The sequence below is a fragment of the Mchenga conophoros genome, linkage group LG13, assembly GCF_057382185.1.
Source record: "Mchenga conophoros isolate Kocher_MC1m ecotype Shallow Benthic linkage group LG13, M_conophoros_male_GT1.1, whole genome shotgun sequence".
In the NCBI taxonomy this organism is placed as follows: domain Eukaryota; kingdom Metazoa; phylum Chordata; class Actinopteri; order Cichliformes; family Cichlidae; genus Mchenga; species Mchenga conophoros.
In genome coordinates this window covers 23,835,232-23,853,932 of record NC_140538.1, presented here as the reverse complement: position 1 = coordinate 23,853,932, position 18,701 = coordinate 23,835,232, and the positions used below count along the sequence as shown (strand labels likewise).

General features: G+C 41.1%; 1 protein-coding gene across 3 annotated transcripts in view; it reads left to right on the top strand.

Moving 5' to 3' along the window:
- The window catches only part of egln1a (egl-9 family hypoxia-inducible factor 1a), a 35,882-nt gene extending 18,335 nt beyond the window's left edge, over window positions 1-17,547 (top strand). The window contains exons 2-5 of one of the 3 annotated variants that reach the window (XM_085297332.1): window positions 722-841; window positions 15,903-16,039; window positions 16,128-16,195; window positions 16,297-17,547. In XM_085297332.1, coding sequence (XP_085153458.1) covers window positions 722-841; window positions 15,903-16,039; window positions 16,128-16,195; window positions 16,297-16,352 — 381 coding nt within the window. In that variant the 3' untranslated portion in view covers window positions 16,353-17,547. The other 2 variants (XM_085297333.1, XM_085297331.1) reach the window with 2 other exon arrangements.
- Window positions 17,548-18,701: the final 1,154 nt, after the last annotated feature.

Here is an 18,701-nt window from a genome sequence, read left to right as displayed (position 1 = left end):
ATGAACTTGCCTTTGTCTGTCATATCGCTGCTTAGACACTGCTTAGCATGAGGGCTTATTCCACCCTGTGTGCACGTTCACCACTCATCTGAAAAGAAAACACACGCTGTTTGGTGTTCAAGTGTCAGCTGTAATTTCCAGTGCAAAAGCTCTGAGATGTCTGAGAAATCTCTACTGTTAAAGAAAACACATTTTTCTGTATCACAGTCCTCGGGGTGGTGTGCAAATCACCGCTTGTGTGCGTCTTATTCCTGAAGGGCATTCGAAGGAGCGGGCGTGCTCCCTCGATGTTTACACCGAGAAGTTTACAAGAGCTCGTGGAGGTTCACTGCCAACACCCAAGCAGATCATGCAAGTCTTAGTAGAGCAGGAAGAGACGAGGGGAAGTTGCAGCATGATATCTCCGGTTTATTTTCCTTGCCAGTTTAAAGTTTATAACGAGGCAGCTGTGTTTTAGGCAGCTTGTGCCTTGTGTCAGTCCTGGTGCAGGTGAGGCAGTGCTACAGTCAGACTGCGGCGAGGCTTTCTGCTACTTCCACATCACGAGCCAGCAAATGCAGTTCGAGCTCCTTTGCTCCCGTTCTTCCCTTCTTTCTTGTCCTTGCAGTACAGCTTTTGTTTGACAGATGAGCTGTAGAGACTGAATGCCTACATTTCTGCTGTTGTCACTGCATATCTGTTTTTACTAATCAGGGGTTTTTTTTCATGTTCCTCTCTTCAGGCAATGGTGGCATGTTACCCCGGAAACGGGACAGGATATGTGCGCCATGTGGATAACCCTAACGGCGATGGACGGTGTGTCACATGCATATATTACCTTAATAGAGATTGGAATGCCAAGGTATGGTAGTGATGTGTGGAGAACCTTCTTGTTATCACCATTTGATTCAAGAGTGATTTGAAATTAGAGCCCTACCGATACCCGGCCGTTATTGGTCTGCCGCAGATCTTTAACGAGTTTGAGCAATACTGGAAGGTTGATTTTAAGAAAGCAACCCCATCGTTTTGAGTTATTTTACATTATATTTTTTGTTTTAATTTCAATGACTCCTGTATTGGTCGGGCTCTATTTGAAATTATTTGTAAAATAATCATCAAAACAAAGTCATCTGTCATGTGTTTGTGTGTCAGGTCTTCATAACTTCTGACTTCCTGCCACAAGCATTTGACCAGTCAGTGCAGTTGTGGTGTGTGTGTGTGTGTGGCACTGTTGTCACCCTCCACCCTGCTTTATTCCATACACCACACCCGTACAGAGTTCATGATAGTGGTTACGTGTAGGTAAATGCTGTGTGGCCACTCTCCCTTTTTCATATTTCCCATTAAAATGCAGAGAAGGAAAAACACCCCATACTACCTTCCACGTTTCTTTGTTGTTGTTGTTTTATTACAGGAATTTTCATATAGTGGTCAAATTAATTGAACTTTGTCATACAGTACTTAAAATATATCCACAGGAATTCAGTATTATCCTAACTTTATTTTTAGATGTCCTGCTAGTAAGTTGAACTGCCTTTCACCTTTACAATTGCCTATTTCATTGAAGGTCTTAGAAATGTTGTCTTGAGATTTTTGTGCATATCAACAAGATAACGTCATGTACTTACTGCAGATTTGCGGAGAGCTCTTTCATGGTTTGATCCTCCTCATCCACCACATATCAAAGCTGCTCTGTTCAGTTGCTGACTGTAGAGGCCATTTGGGGACAGGGAATTCAGTGTTACTTACAAGAAACCAGTCTGAGATTATATAATATATATGACATTAGAGCAGGGCGATATGACCAAAAATATTTATCATGATATACATTTGAAAATTTGTGATAACGATATAACTGACGATATAATTGACACTAGACAAATTATTTTCAACTCCACAACTTTATTAGTGCAAACAAAAAACCATCAATGTATTTTCACTTAAACAAGCAGCTGTTTTTTATGTGCATTAAAGTTATATAAAAATTTAATAGTGCAAATGCAAATTCCTTGCTGACAATTTAACCAAAAGGCATTTCCAGTGGAAATTGGCCAACATATCCTCAGCATAACCATGTATAATATCCACAAAACTTAAAAAGAGGTTATACACACACAATAATAATAATAATATTATGTTGAAGCGCAGTACGTATCACTCCGCGAGGCTCCTGCCTACAATAGCCGTAATACTCCGACAATCCATCAAGCGGTGCGGGTTCGTAGCTTAGCAAAGTCGTACTAAAACATTTGACTGATTTGCTAACGCCGTGTACCACATAAAGGTCAGTAAACACAACCAGAATTCATACATAAGGCCCATGGGATTATAAGGGGTACTGTCGATTTTCAGAAAAATCAAAGGATTGGTTTTAAGTGTGCCGTATTTTCCAAAAAACATGGTAATAACGACGGCCCTCTAGCATGCTCTACCAAAAATAGTGCTTTGGTGTGTGTCTGACGGACGAAAGCTAAACCAGTTCCACATCACTGAAGTTGCAGCATTTTTACAAACCAATTCTGGTTCATCCGTTTCATTCAACGATCCGCTTTCGTCCTTCTCATTCTGCGTCGTCGCCATGCTTTTTCCGCCATGTGCGTATGAAAACAAAGGCACTGCGCATGTGCGTTTTACCCATATTCTATCGTGATATTTCGTTTTCTTATCGTTGCCCATTATACCGGTATTACCGTGAATAGTATGATATGGCCCAGCTCAATATGACATCAACATCAGGAGATGGGTACACTGGTCACAGAGTGAAGGGCATGGTCAAAAAATATTCAGGTAGGTCATGACATTTAAATGAAGCTCAGCTGGTATTAAAGGGGACAAAAGGGTGTGACATGAAACTGCCTCCCACACCATTACACCCCCTCTTTGAATCTGCTGCTGGAGCTCATCTGCTTTAAGGCTGACGTGTTGCGTGTTCAGTGTGATGTAACAGATGTGTGATGTAATGGGTGGTTATTTGAGTTACTCGTTCTGTCAGTTCAACCCAGTCTAGCTGTTCTTCTATGACCTTTGCCATCACAAGGCATTTTTTATTCATTTAACTGGATCATTTTTCCTTCCAGACGTTTCAGTAAAGCCTAAAGTTGTGCATGCAAGTGTAAGTAGATCCTCTTGGCAATATGCATTTAACTGCAATGTGCTTCAAGAGTTTGACGTATTTGTCCTTAGATAAGCAGTTGGGGAGCATACCTTCTAGACAGGTTCCAAGTTTCCATAACAGAAGGCAGCAACTGTAAAGTGGATCACTTTCATGTTTCTTTGAGGAGACGGTGACATGACACCAGTGCTGGGGCAGTATGACCTGTATTTGTATCGCAGTGTTTTTTAGTCTTTTTACAGAAGCAGGCCTTTTATATATTTTCACAGTAAGTTGTTTATCTGTCAGGATTGTGCAGAATAAAAAGCGTTTTACTGTCATAATAAAAACTAAATAAACATAGAGGGTTTTTTCTTTAAATGATTAAATAAAATAAAAAAATCTACTCTTGGGCTATCTTTAAAAAAAATATACATTTGAAAAGGGCTCTAGAGGCAGTTTTCAACATAGACTGTATATAAAAGATGGTCCTATCCACCATACCATAACCTGTTGCATAGTGAAGTCCTGGGTTGAAGCCTCAAACAGCATTTTCACTACTTTTTCAAACAGTCAGGAATAAATGGCAGGTCTGACAGTGAAATCAAGGGACACTGCATTCCCTGCTTTATCTTCCATTCTGACTGTAGTGAGGAACATAAGTTACTAATTGAACTGCATCTTACTGTCACTGTGACCTGAAACTAGCGACTGACCTCAAAGTCATTCACAAAGTGTTTATTGAGGTCGAAGAGCAAAGCAATCATTTTCCTACAACTGAAAGTCTTTGTGCAAGGCACTTGTCATTGGCTGTACTTGTTCAGACCTGGAAGCTGTGTCCAATTTGTACATGTAAAAGTTTCAGTTCACTGTATTGCCACATTTTGGCTTACTTTTTAAATGATTGTGGTGTTAATTGTTAATCCATTGTCATATAAAACACCTGTTAATAAAATAATCGTGAATTATTATTTGTCAATCTAATATAGTTTTTTTGTTATAAAGAGGGTGCAGAGATCATACAGTTCCCCTCCCAATATGCTCTAAAATGCATATAATATATTATGTATAATCTCTGGGGAAAACCGTGTTGAGCGTTGTCTCTTCACCGATATAGCGATATTTGAAAAGATCATATTATGCATGAAATTAGGACTGGTATACCGGATGTGCGGCTATATCTGCTAGCATTACAAGTCACATGAGTAAACAAGAGGCTGACGTCCACACTTCCTTACATAGTTGACCTCCAAACCTGTATATGAAAATGACATAATTACAGGAAACTCTGTGCTGCTTTGAGATGCGAGTTTGCGGCAGGTCATGCATGAGTCTGTGTTCTCGCTGTGATTTCTTTCTAAACATCTATCACTGAGCAAGCAGTGAGGTGAGTGGAATGTGAGAGGAGACAAAATACACAGCCGAGTTAACAGTACTTTTACATTTAATTGCAAATACTGATACTGTGATCGACCCTTTTGCTGGTCACTTATGTACTGCTTTCAGCTGCTGCCTTATTCATCACGGGTCTCCACATACAACCCTCAGACCCTCAAAGGGATTCCTGGTTGTTTTAACATGTTGCTGTTGTTCATCTGCATTAATGCAGTTTCTGTGATGGTCAGGATGATTTACTTTGATTTGTGATAACAGTAGGTACTTCTTTTTTTTTTTTTAGTTTATCAGATGTCACTACACCTTATTCAAAGCAGCAGTCTCCTGAATCTGACTTGCACCATTTACATTGTATTATCTGTTCTCTGAGCACTTCCTCCGCAGAATTGCCTGTTTTCTTATCTATATAGTAAATCTTTTCCTGTTAATGCGTATATCAGTCATGAGGTAGGTTGTACTGCTTTTTTTATGCGCATGCTTTAGTTGTTACAGCAAGCCATGTGCTAGATTCCTGTTGGACATGTGAATAATTACAATCTGGCCTCTGATTGGCTATTAGTAGGCTTATAGAATGTGGTTGCCTGGATACCGGGGCCTCACTATGAGAGAGTGACATGGCTTTGGAATGTTCAGGTTCAGTTGTTCCAGTTATTTACCCCCCAAATTTATGTCTCTTCAGCCGCCACGCCTTCTGTATAAAATCACTTTGAGACTTTAACATGTAGATGTCCATCTATCTGCAATGCAGTAAATAAAATGTTGATTTAATATTATACACTCATTTACCACACAGGCAAGCAAATGTAAGAGAAAGGAAATGACTCAGCCGCTTTACTGCATATACGAAGTGCAAAGTATGCTTAAAGGTTTAACCTACAACCCATATATTTTTCCCTCCTTTTGGAGTCACTTTAAACATCAAGCTAAAGTACTTTGCGACTGTAGGGAAAGGAAAAGCTGCCTTTCAGAAACCTCAGCATTTTAGTGTCTGCCAAGGTGAGTTGAGAGGAAAGCAAAACGACAAAATATGATCACTGAGAAACAAGGAGCCTTACGAACAATAATAAGGTTAAATTCATGTGTTGTAAGATTTGTTAAAATGGAAAGTAAAGGGGCCTAATCTTTAAAATATAGACGAGCTGGGCTGGTTCCACAGTAGAGGAACGTGATGGCCAAAGGTTCTGCCTCCAGTTTTATTTTTGGAAACTCTCTGAACCACAAGTCTGCACTCTGACAATTGTGTACTCTATTGGAATAATGTGAAAATGCCAGGCCTTAAAAATGCGATGCAGCTTTGTATGCACTGAGAAGAGTTTTAATACCGTTTCTCGATTTAAAGGGAGCTTATGAAGGGAAGCTTTTATGAGAAAATGTGTTCTTTTTGTTCTGGTTGCTCTCAGTACTGTGTTTTTGTTTTTGTTTTTTTTATGGGAAGGTGAATTAAAGGCTTTTCAGAGAGAGAGGCATGCAGACATCCTAAAAACATGAAAATATAAAAGTTCAATTAGGAAGTAACAATGCACCAACAGTTTTTTTTCACTGTCTTGTGACAGGATGTTCCGTTTTGTTGACAATGCTGCACAGTCGTCGAGACTGTTACGTATGAGACAAAGAATATATTCTTGTCAAAAATGACTCCCGAGATTTCTCGTAGTAGCAATAAAGGCCAAGGTAACATCACCGAATACACATGTTAAGACTGTGTTTCCCTGAGGTTTTTGGCCAATATACTTAGTTGGCTTTAGAAAAAGAAAATTACAGGTCATCGAATTCGTTGTGCCTTCAGATGTTTTTGTAGTTTAACCAACTGATGTGTGTGTTCTGGTTGTGTGTTTGAGTCTCATCTGCATGGAAATAGAGATTTATGCACTGTTTCTTTGTAACATTCCCTAAGGAAGCACGTTTAAGGTAGAAAGTATCTATCCCTAACACAGAACCCTGTGGAACTCCATGGCTACATACAGGAAAGAATCATCTCAGACATAAAAACATGGGGAACTTGAATTATTATGTTAAAAACCTGTGCTGTGTCAGTTTATCTAGTAGGACAAGTATAGAGATGAGTACAGTAGTCTGAGATTGTGACAAGATTGTTGGTGGCATTTGCCGTTTCTGTGATAAATCCTGACCTAGACAGACTTTAATGATACAGCTGTGAGAAAGATGTGATGTTCAAAATGGTCACCATTTTATTTTTAAAGATATGAAGAGTCATGTGATCATTGGTGGTGTCAGTCTGGCTACAGTGCTGGGTTTTTTTCCAGTCAGCAATGAGCAATATGCAATTCTGCCATTACTAAAGGCATATTTTTCAATGTTGTGATACTTTGGGTGAAATTCTTCCACATTAGTAAAACTCCCACCTCCCATGCAGCTGTATCGCAGCTGTATGAAGTATTTATATTTTGCAAGACTAGCTGCTATTTTTTAAAAGTTAATATGCTGTAAATTAGTAAGAAGTATGAAGTGTCCATACATGCTTTTTCTAGTATAATTATTTTACTCAGGGTTCCAGGGGATTTTATCTTCCTCCAGCCTACAGTGGGTGAGTGGCGAGGACCGGTCCTGCGTGCGTTAACACCCACGCTTGTAGTCGCCACTCCTATCATTCCTGTGAGCATGTTGCAGTAATCACCGCCACCATCACCAATACTAAAGCTAAAGTTATGAGCCCTGATTTACAGTAAATGTTATTTTAAATGATAAACATTCATACTGGTATCAGTGCAAGGTGCTGTCAGGTTTGGTGAGATTTTATTTGTTTAACTTGGACAGGGTGTAAAAACATCACGTCCCTACCACAGTTTCCAGCACCTACTCAAAAAAAAAAAGTGTCTCATCAGCAATCTCAGTATTAGTAATTTCATAACTCTGTCATTGATGGGACGCTTCCTTTTATGAAGAAAGTTAACAGACTATTAATACTGAGAAAATTCTGGTAATGTGATTGCTGACTTTGAAATAATTTAAAGCTCAGCCGTCTGTTAAAGCAATCTGTACAGTCCACCCCAGTGTGTGACTCAAGCTGCGTGTGTGTGTGTGTGTGTGTGTGTGTGTGTGTGTGTGTATATTTATAATATATTTATTAGGGTTGCAACAATACACAAAATTCACGGTTCGGTTCGATACTTTAGTGTTATGGTTCGATATTTTTTCGATACAAAAAAATGTTCATGGTTTTTTAATTTGTCATTTATTAAAATTATAAATATATATTTTAACTCAAAAGTACAGTTTTTAAATTTAATGTTGCTGAAACAAAAGTACCACCCAGCACGCCCCTGCGGGCGGTTTATCCTTCAAGCTCGGGTCCTCTACCAGAGGCCTGGGAGCTTGAGGGTCCTGCGCAGTATCTTAGCTGTTCCCAGGACTGCGCTCTTCTGGACAGAGATCTCCGATGTTATTCCCGGGATCTGCTGGAGCCACTCGCCTAGCTTGGGAGTCACCGCACCTAGTGCTCCGATTACCACGGGGACCACCGTTACCTTCACCCTCCACATCCTCTCAAGCTCTTCTCTGAGCCCTTGGTATTTCTCCAGCTTCTCGTGTTCCTTCTTCCTGATATTGCTGTCATTCGGAACCGCTACATCGATCACTACGGCCGTCTTCTTCTGTTTGTCTACCACCACTATGTCCGGTTGGTTAGCCACCACCATTTTGTCCGTCTGTATCTGGAAGTCCCACAGGATCTTAGCTCAGTCATTCTCCACCACCCTTGAGGGCATCTCCCATTTTGACCTCGGGACTTCCAGGTTATACTCGGCACAGATGTTCCTGTACACTATGCCGGCCACTTGGCCATGGCGTTATATATGGTTCGATACTTTGGTGTCACGGTTCGATATTTTTTCGATACAAAAAAATGTTCATACCTTTTTTAATTTGTCATTTATTAAAATTATAAATATATATTTTAACTCAAAAGTACAGTTTTTAAATTTAATGTTGCTGAAACAAAAGTAATTAAAAAAATAAATATATCTCAGGGCTCTCAAAATTTCAAAATCCCTGGTAGCCCTTTGGGCAGGGACTCTTCAGTTTTTGGTTGCCCAAAATAAATTTAAGTAGCCCGAATAAAAAAGAGAGCAATTTTTTGATTGATGTTTTGTTTCCTGTTTTGTTTCCTTTACAATATTATACATTAAAGTTTAATATTGTAAAGGAAACAAAACATTAATCAAAAAATTGTTGAAAAACAAATTACAACATTGTATAAAAATTGCAATCATCAACTCAAATACTTGGTTCTAATTGAACAGAAATTTCTATGAACTTGTAAGAACTGTGTAGGACATGAATCCATCTGTGTCAGATCCTGAATTTGAAATTTCCGCTGAAGTCACGGGTAAGAGACAAGTGGAACCAAGATCTAGGCCATTTGCTTTTTGAAGTTTGCAAAGACTGCTACATTTTGCCAGTGGTAGTTCACTCTTTTCAACATAGTACGCTGTTCTAAACAGATTTTTCAGGTTTATTTTTAGTATGTTATTTGCAATTGGTGTTTGTTCTGGGAAAGATATTGCAGACTGAGCAATAATGCGTTTCTTACATTTCTCATGGGTTCTAATGGGGGCCTTTCTTAAAATGACTGGTCCCAGTAACAAAGGCGCTTGTCGACTCAGAAATCGAGAGAAAACCAACAACACACCTGGCAGAACAACATGTTATTTACACGGGTGCACATAAGTGGTCCGCATGTCGGCATTCGCTGTCAAAATAAAAGACGCGCACCAGATAAGAAGTTGCAACGCGCGTTTGCGTCCATATAAAAAACACTGTTTTTGTCCGCTAGAGTGGGATTTTCACGGCACATTCCGCACCACATCTCTGTGCGTTCATCATTTGTTTGAAGCCAGCTCACCTCCTGCAACCACTTTTCCGAGAATACGTGCTTCTTTTGTGGTTCGGACTCCTTCTGACATTTGTTTGGAGGTGGAGGAACATCACAGTAATTGCTTAAAGGAGCTTGCTTCTTCGACATCTTTAAGAGTTCTAAACAAATGTCTGTCCTCCTCCAGAAAATCTTATGTATGCAAACACGCGTTGCAACTTCTTATCTTGTGCCCGTTTTTTGTTTTTTTGTTTTTTTTTTTGACAGCGGATGCGCACCTGCGGACCACTTATGTGCAGCCCTGGTTATATAGCTCATCATATTGCAGCCACAGAAATTCTTTTGTCCATGAAACCATAAAGCTGCACTTTCTTTTTGCCTTATAGTCTGATTTGTCATAACTTTCACCCATAATCTTCACCCTGACACACACACATAACGGTCAGCGATTCCCTGCGCGATCAACCTCTCATATGTTTAAGCTTGCTGCGGGAGATTTCACTTGTCATGTTTGCATAGTAAGCTAACGATTGATAAGACGATGTCAGAGGAATTGGTGCACAAATTATCATCACTCACCAATCAGTGCTGTCGCTCTCTATACACAGTTCGCGCGATTGCAAAGTGAAAGCAAAAAACAAGCGCAAATTCAAACGTGATTTCAATATGTCACATTGACAGTGGCTCATCGATGCCAATGACATAATTACCCAGCTACATTTCCGAAAGAATGCAAAACCATTGACATATATTTTTCCTTCCTACAATAGCCCGACTGGAAAGATCGCTAGCCCCGGGACGTCGGGCTAGCGATTTTGCGAGCCCTGTATCTGATTGAGGAATCACTCATCTTTGGAAAAGAGAGTTTATTACAGAGAAATGGCTCTTTCCAAAATAAAAGCTATACTATACGCTTCTTCTGGGCTATATTCTCAGCAGCATATCCGGTTGTTCAGTCTGACGTCACTAGCCGTGTCTGGGTCTAAACTCCGCTGCAAGTCCATATATCAAACGATCACTGTGGCATTACTGAGAGTTGAAAAACTGTCTAAAGTCTTTCATCTTTAGTAAAATGATCAGCGTTCTGCTCTACCAGGTGTAACAATTGAGTTTAACATCCAGGCATCCATGAAAACGGAATGTATGACATTTAACGGAGTTAGAAGTTAGCAGGGAGTTAGCTCGCTAGCTTCTATCTAAATACAATATAGCATGTCCTGACTGCGGGGTTGTGGAAACAAATTCAAACGTACAGCTCTGTTATCACTTCCAGCATAAATGAAGACAGAAAACTAAACAGCAGTGACGTTTGTAGGGTTACTGAAGTTGGGCTAGCTGGTATATAATGATGTGCTACGTGACCGCTAGCGACACAGCTATGCTAGCATAATATAGGGCTTTGGAGTTGACGTCACGCCGCAATGCATTGTGGGAGCGCGGCACCATTTTCGGGGTCTACGAATCAAATCAAACACACTGTGTTGGAACAATGATTACAAGATGCTTAAAAGCAGCTCAAACGAGAATGGACTGTATAGAGACCGATTGCGTCCAGAGGCGAAGCGGCGGTACTTGCAGAAAATAGCGTGCATTGGAAATGTGGACCCGTATGAAATACGGCCGTGGAGTAGAAACCCTGAAGACCAACCGCTATTGACGTAGCCTGACATATTTCATACCTTATCTGTGGAATCAGCGCGTAAAAGTCGTCATTCAAACAAAGGTAAGTCAGCTCGAGTACTGCGTGTGAAATTCGTTTGATTTCCCTGCAAACATTCACATTAGTGCAGCATAAATTCATTCATGAGGGGAAATTACAGTGAGAACATGTGGAGGCTGTTAGAGGGATAACATAGTGAGTTCAGTGCATTGATGTGACATTGTCCTGAAGGATTGTTATTCTTTATGGTTAAAGAAATTGCAATGATTTATTAATGTTTATTATAAATAATCCTAATTACACATCTTGCTTCCATATTTGTATCCTGTGTCACTAAAAATACATTTTATTTTAATTTTATACATTGATTAATGACCTGCAGAATCTCCTTATCATATTAAGTGATTCATAATTGTCACTTTATGCTTTCTCCATCTCTAAAGTGATGACATCCTTGCATTACATGCTTTAGGTTCATTTTCTGCAGGCAGGTTTCTGACAGAGAACAGACAGATTTACACTATAACCTGCAGCGTTCTATAGATGGACACATAAAGAAATGCATAATTACATGTATGTGCTAACTTTCTAAACACTTTGTTACATTTATGATAAAGTAGATAAAACACATTTACGTCGGCCTTGGCTCATAGTTCTTGTCTTTAAATGAACTTTGTCTGTGTGTGTTTCAGGTGCTGCTCTCTCAAAGACTGAATGAACCAGCATTGCAGCCATGGGTCACTGTGAGCATCACAGGGAAGGTTGAAGTCGCCCACTGCAGCTGTAAGGCCGGAGTCGCAGAGACCTGCACCCACGTCGCTGCTCTTCTGTCTAAAGTAGACGAAACAGTGTTGATCCGTGGCACAAGGACTGTTACAGATGAACCTGCATACTGGGTTTTGCTGGGTAATGTGACCAAGATACAGCCAGAGGTTGGCCATAAGATAGACTTCTCCTCTTCAGCTGCCCAAAAAAGGCTCTTGATCAAAACATAAACAGACCATCTGTAGTGACAGGTAAAAGGAGCCGTCCTCAAAAAAGAAATCCCACCTGCTACTGTGGAGGAGTTGTCACTGCTATTGGATACTTTGCTGGAACACGGTAAAGCTGTGGGTTGTGGGAATGACCCATAATGTTTTATCTAGGGGTCTAGATTTATGCCTGTAGTGCACTGCTGTGTAAATAATTTGCATTTACTGAATATGTACTGACTGAGTCCCACTGTTCAAAAGTTGAATAAAGAAACAAAATAATTTTGCCTTTTTTTTTTATTAAAACCACTTTATAGAGCATCACATCAGTAACAGTGTAAAATCCATGTCATTTACAGTTTACAAATGACAAAATGTTTACACCAAATCATGAGTGTTTACATGATATCACCCACTACTAACGTTACTTTATTTACTGTATCTTTTGAAAAAATAACAGCACAAGACTTAAGAATATTTAACAGGAGCAGGTTTCATTTTTCCCTGGTTTTACTACCACACTGTTCACTAAACGCAGCAAACCTTCACCATCTTATCCAGGAGGGTCACCTCTTCACCCTCACATGAAAGAAGTAATTTGATTGGCATGGTGGTATGTTTGAAGCAGGTCCCTTGTGTAGCGCTGGAACTCAGTCACGATGTTTCATCCATTTCATAGGCTGGTTTGCTGCAATAATGCCAAATAATTAGCAACTCTATAAATAGAAGGTAGTTCTGCAAAATCACTCAGTAGGATGTTTGTTCTAATTTGCTATGACCTCAGAGCGCATCGAAAATGAAACTAATAGGCTATAAAGAGTGATATGAACATATTTAGAACTTACCGGAATGAAAATGTCTGGAGCAACAACAGATATTTGGAGATGGAAGAGAACTGCACGTCAGCTCGTCTCACAGCTGCTATCCAGGCTGGACGCCTTCGTTTGCTAACATCGATACACGAGCTGCTTCCGGGTTGGGAAAGAATGAAAAGATAAACCATTTTCAACCTTATTCTCTTGCCGGTCGTGCGATCGAACATTGCAGCCGACCACACAGCAAATACGAACCGTGGCTGTTGTGTGTGCTCCCTTTTCACTTGCGCTAGACCCCCAAAATGGCGGATCGGGCCAAAATCCTTTCCACGCCCCCCCCCGTGACATCACGCTCCAAAGCCCTATAAACAAGCTAACTTTTTTTCCACTCGATAAAAGTTAACGTGAGTGTTCTCGGTGGTCAGGAACAAATGTAATCGCATGGCAGGATGCTGTAAAAGGACCAAACTTCAGCCAGGAGAACAACTGAGATAATCCATCCATAATACCAGGTTAGTCATTCATATACTGCTGCATGGGCTGGGCTGTAGTTACATCCTACGGTTTTAAAAACTGAGCTTAAATAAACGATTAGTGGTAATAAAAGCCGAGGGAGGTCAACAGGGATCACTGACTGTTTTAGGAGCTTTTTGAGATCAAATAGAAGAAAATACATAACATTAAACATGTTAACAACACAAAAGCCATATTAAACGCAGACTACTTTAGACCCGGAAGTAGGATTCGTCGCGTCATCACTGAACAACCGGATTGTAGCGGGTCAGGGCTGTTAGGGGTTCTGTTTGTACAGTTATATTTTGTTTATGTTGCCATAGTGACGGGTGACGCCTTCTCGCTGCGACGGTGTGTCCTTCCGGGGTCAGAGGGCGCCCCGTGTGGTGTTGTTGTTGCTGTGCGGTTGCCGCGCTGAGCAGTTATCTAGTGGCAGTGTTCTTCTGCAGATGTCAATAAACGGCTGTGCTCCCTGGCTAGCTCACGGGAAGCAAGACCAAACGACACCTCCGTCTCCTCGTTGTCTGAGCTCGCCACATTGGTGTCAGAAGTGGGATGATGGTGGCACTCCATGTTCTGACCCGAGTGACTTTCCCCCGCCGGTCGTGACCGACCGGTGCGCCAAAAGAAGGCACCCGGACATTTGCAGGACTTTGTGTGGGGTAATGGGGTCGTCGGGGACGACTGACCCCTTAGGTGGGGACTATGTAGCGGGTCAGGGCTGTTCGGGGTTCTGTTTGTACAGTTATGTTTTGTTTATGTTGCCATAGTGACGGGTTACGCCCTCTCGCTGCGACGGTGTGTCCTTCCGGGGTCAGAGGGCGCTCTGTGTGTTGTTGTTGTTGTTGCTGTGCGGTTGTCGCGCTGAGCAGTTAGCTAGCGGCAGTGTTTTTCTGCAGATGTCAATAAACGGCTGTGCTCCTTGGCTAGCTCACGGGAAGCAAGACCAAACGACACCTCCGTCTCCACTTTGTCTGAGCTCGCCACAATATTAAACATATCAGGTCCCCATAAGGAGAATCATGTGCTAACGGCTGTCTAAATGACTCGGGTAAAGTTTGTAGCATGCATGCTTGTTGTTTTTGTCTGCTTCCACTTGTCTTTGCACTAGGATGATGTCGGTGTAACCGTGTAGTCATATTCGTTGTGTTCCCACTAGTGCTGTCAACGTTAATCTCGTTGAAATGACGTTAACGCCACAACACGGCAAATCTCCGTGCGTGGGGCTAGACGGCCAACACATTAATGAGCTAACTGCGTTAACATACTAGTTCCCACCCATGTAATTGAGCATTGCGTGGCACATCCAACATACTGTTTTACTTTAGTCCATGACGCGCTTACCTTCAGGGTCATACGTCACATGAAAACCAAAATAATTCCAAACGCCAGATCTGAACTATTGAGCATAAGGACAATAGTTTGTGGCAATCTGTTGATGTAATTAGCTGTAATCAATAATAAAGAGTTGCACTGGTGATCCAGAGCACAGCTAACTATTGAATATTAATTCCAATCATGTCTTGGGCTTTTTTTCTACTTACATGACTTTACTGACTGGCTGAACTACAGGATGGACTCCAACCCTGATTCTGTATTTGAGGATAGCCTAAGAGTCTATAGCCATGCTAGCATTTGCTGCATTCAGCATGTTCAGTTCAGCTCCATGTGGGTCAGGAGGTCGTGCCCTTTAGGCAAAGGGTAATCCTGGTTGGGTTAATCCATACAACCTCATCTGCAGGCCTGCATAATAATGGTCAGGCCAGGTGGCTGCCCCTCCCTGAGCCTGGTTCTGAAAGTACTTCCTGTTAAACTGGAGATTTTCCTTCCCACTTTCGCCAATTAGGGTGTCATGGACGTTGACGGATTGTTGTGGTTTTCTCTCCATTATTGTAGGGTCTTTACCTTAGAATATAAAGTGCGTTGAAGCAACTGTTGCTGTGGTTTGGCGCTGTATAAATAGAATTAAATTAAAATCACATACATGGAGTTAAACTGCTGTTAAAATGAGTGGTCCCTGAGCTCGTTGACTCAAATTGCAGGAGAAAACCATTTCTCTCATCTTCTTTGTCGCTATTGTGCTTTATTTAGTTTGGTCACACCATTGGCATTCCCCCTCATTCACTGTACATGGGAATAGCATTACATTAGGGTGTGAGCCTTTATACTGTGCCAGTTTGCGTGTGAAGAGAGGGCTATCATATCAGCTGTGTGAGAGTTTAAGCGGCACGCTTGCAGCAATCTGCTTTTTCACTCCCCAGCTCCTTTATCCAGCCACAGCAGTTTTCCTGTGGGTTATTCTTCCTATCCCTCCACAGGAAAGCCGTCCCCCGCTGCTGCTTCCTATCCTGAGCTTTCCTCCTTGCCCTTGGAGTTGGACAGCCCTTTTCCTTCGACACTATCGTTCCACGTTGATAACTTAAGAAGCTTTTAAGTGTCTGTTTTATGAGTAGTACATGTGTTTATTGTGGGGGCCTCCTGTCTCTGAATAGTTACCTGTCAGCGATGAAGATTAAGTCCAGAGATGTGATCACTGCAGAAGCTTCACATATGTTTGCTTCCTACGGTCTCGCTTTACCTTCCTGCTATTGCTTTGTCCTGATTTGTATACATAATGGGGTTGTTTATTCGTGTTCTGCTCTTCCAGGAACATGGAGGCCTTCTTCGAATCTTCCCAGAGGGAAAGGCCCAGTTTGCCGACATAGAGCCAAAATTTGACCGTCTGCTTTTGTTCTGGTCGGACAGACGGAACCCTCACGAGGTTCAGCCCGCTTACGCCACAAGGTCAGTGTCTAAGTGTGTCCGCTGCACATGCTCAGACAGTCTCGTTCTCTTTTACGGGAGGCTCACTGCTCCCGTTCCATCTTCACAGGTATGCCATCACTGTGTGGTATTTTGACGCAGACGAGCGAGCCAGAGCTAAAGAAAAGTACTTAACAGGTAGGATTTAGCGTATCAACTGCACAGTCTTTGCTTCTGGGTATCAACCCCTTTGTGATGTCTTACGTCATCTCTTGTGTGTTTGTTTCCCTTGCGTGCAGGTGCGGGGGATAAAGGAGTAAAAGTTGATCTCAACAAATCGTCAGATCCCAGCTAGTGGGATGCACAGTTCCCCTGCAAACAGCCATTAAGTGCTCTGTCCTAAGAATGTGGCCTATAGTGAGCGTGCGAGTGTGTGTTTTAACTGCCATACAGCAGACTTTAGTATGAGTGGGTGGAAGATCTGTGCTTATGGAGAGAGAAAAAACGGACAAAAATCTGGTGATTTCTGTTCATTTTCAGCCAACCTCTGCGACCCAGCGGAACTTGAATGTCATAACATTGTACTGAAAGGGATAGTATGTTGTTTTTGCTCTATTTTCTTTCACCTCTGGTGAAGGAAGCTTATGTTACAACTGACATTTTCAGCCATTTGCTTTGAACAGGTATTAAGCTCAGAGCAAGTCTTCATCTTTTTTTTCCTGTTTATTTTTTAAAGGTACAGTGTTCTGCAAATTTGTCATGTGTTATGCTTTTCACAATGAATCAGCTGTTATAATAAGCTACTGTATGTGCTTATGTTTGCAGTCATTTCAGAAATGATCTAAAATTCAGATTCCCGTCAGAACGTCTTAGTTTAAGTTCTTCTGCAGCGCAGTAGATGCTAATGGAGGATACATGAACTCGCGCTGACTGATCATTTGTATTTTCAGCGTTGCAATGTGAATATGCGCAGAAATGCATCTTAAGGCTACCTGAAACGTGATTTCTGAGTCAGTTTATTTACGCATACCAACCTTCCACACGCTGCATGAGCAAATATTTTTAAAGCGTGTCTAATTTGTTTTAATCCAGTATGTCTGGACTAAGCAGTATTTGAACTCTCTAAGCAAGGTGCAAGCCCCCCCCCCAAAAAAAACTTTTTTTTTAAAAGGCATGAACTGTGTTGCTAAAAGCACTTTTCAGATTTGGTTTTATTGCAAATCGTCATCTTCCGATGTCAAACAGTCTTATGCAGTTTTTCCTCACATTATTCAGGCTTAACATGAATTATCGGCCTCAACATCAAGTTTGCAAGACACATGCTTAGACAGTATCCTTGAAAAGGACTCTGTTTTTATGTGCAGTCCTGGTTGCACCATATACAGTACAAAGATCTGTGCTGCTCCCTGCAGGAAACTTGCTGTACTGCATCTTTTTTTGTTTGTTTGTTTGTTTGTTTGGAAGTTTTTTGTCCGTAGATGCGTTGCTGGCTTCAAATTGAAATGAGCATCTATTTTTGGAAATAAAAATAAAAATTTCTCAGTTTCAACAATTGATATGCTGTCTTTGTGCTCTTTTTGGTTTTTAGTTATTTTACGCAGTTACGTTCTAGAGAAGAGCTGACGTGTCTGTGCTCAGAAGTGCTCTCCTTTTCATCACAGCTCAATGGGAAAATGTGTCAGGGCTGCAGAAGCTGTTATTAGTCACGGAGCATGATCATTATGTAACAGTCGTCATGGGTTCACCTAAACCTATTTGTGTTATGTAGGGTTTGAAGATTTGCCATGAGTAAAGGTGACACAGCTAAAATTTGTGATATTGGAGTTGCAGTTTAAAAGGACAGAAATTAAAATGCTCCATCGCATTAAGTACAGATAGATTAGATTTGAATAGTAGTAACTGGCTTTTTTTCCATTGTGAAACCCACAACTGCACGCTGCCAAATTTCAGAGGCAGTGAAGCAACCACAAACTGTAACATCTGCGCCATCATCTTGTCATGGGGGAAATGAGGTTATTCTTCTAGCAAGCTCTATTTGGTTTTCATCAATGTGGTTATCTCAGCTATCCAGTTTTTTCTAGTCATCTGCAGATGCTGCGCTGAAATCTCATTTACTGTAGGACAATTTGACACAATGTTGAGGTTCTTTTAAATCACCTGCCAGACACAGTTTCTATTCACTCTTTAGTCTTTGGAGAAGGCTTCAGATCTTTGAAGATGACCCTCCACGCTTCCAATAGCAGAGAGGACAAGTCCTCGTTGTCAGGTGTTCAAAGAAAATGGATCACTCCCTAAAGAGAGTTTAGTCATCAGTACCTAATCTTGTTTTTTTGATTTTCTGTTCCTAAGTGACCACAAACCCTTGTGAGTTCTCCTTTGAGTGTTTCATTAATAGAAGCTGGAGAGGAAAGCCATCTCTTTCTGCTTTCTAGCAAGACTGTTGAAGTTAAGTATCTTTACCGTTAGTTTCTTGTGCTTATCTAGCTCAAGGCACTGACATTTATGTACTGAGAATTACTAGATTCCTAAAAGGAAAAGACATACTCCTCATGTGTTAATGTCATAGATGACTCCAGGTGCTACAGAAGTCTCCACACAGTCTCTGCACATTTTTTGTACAAAAAGATGAGAATCTGTAGCTGCCAAAGCTGTACGTGATCCACATAGAAACTATTCTGGTGTGATATTAAAACTAAACTTCATT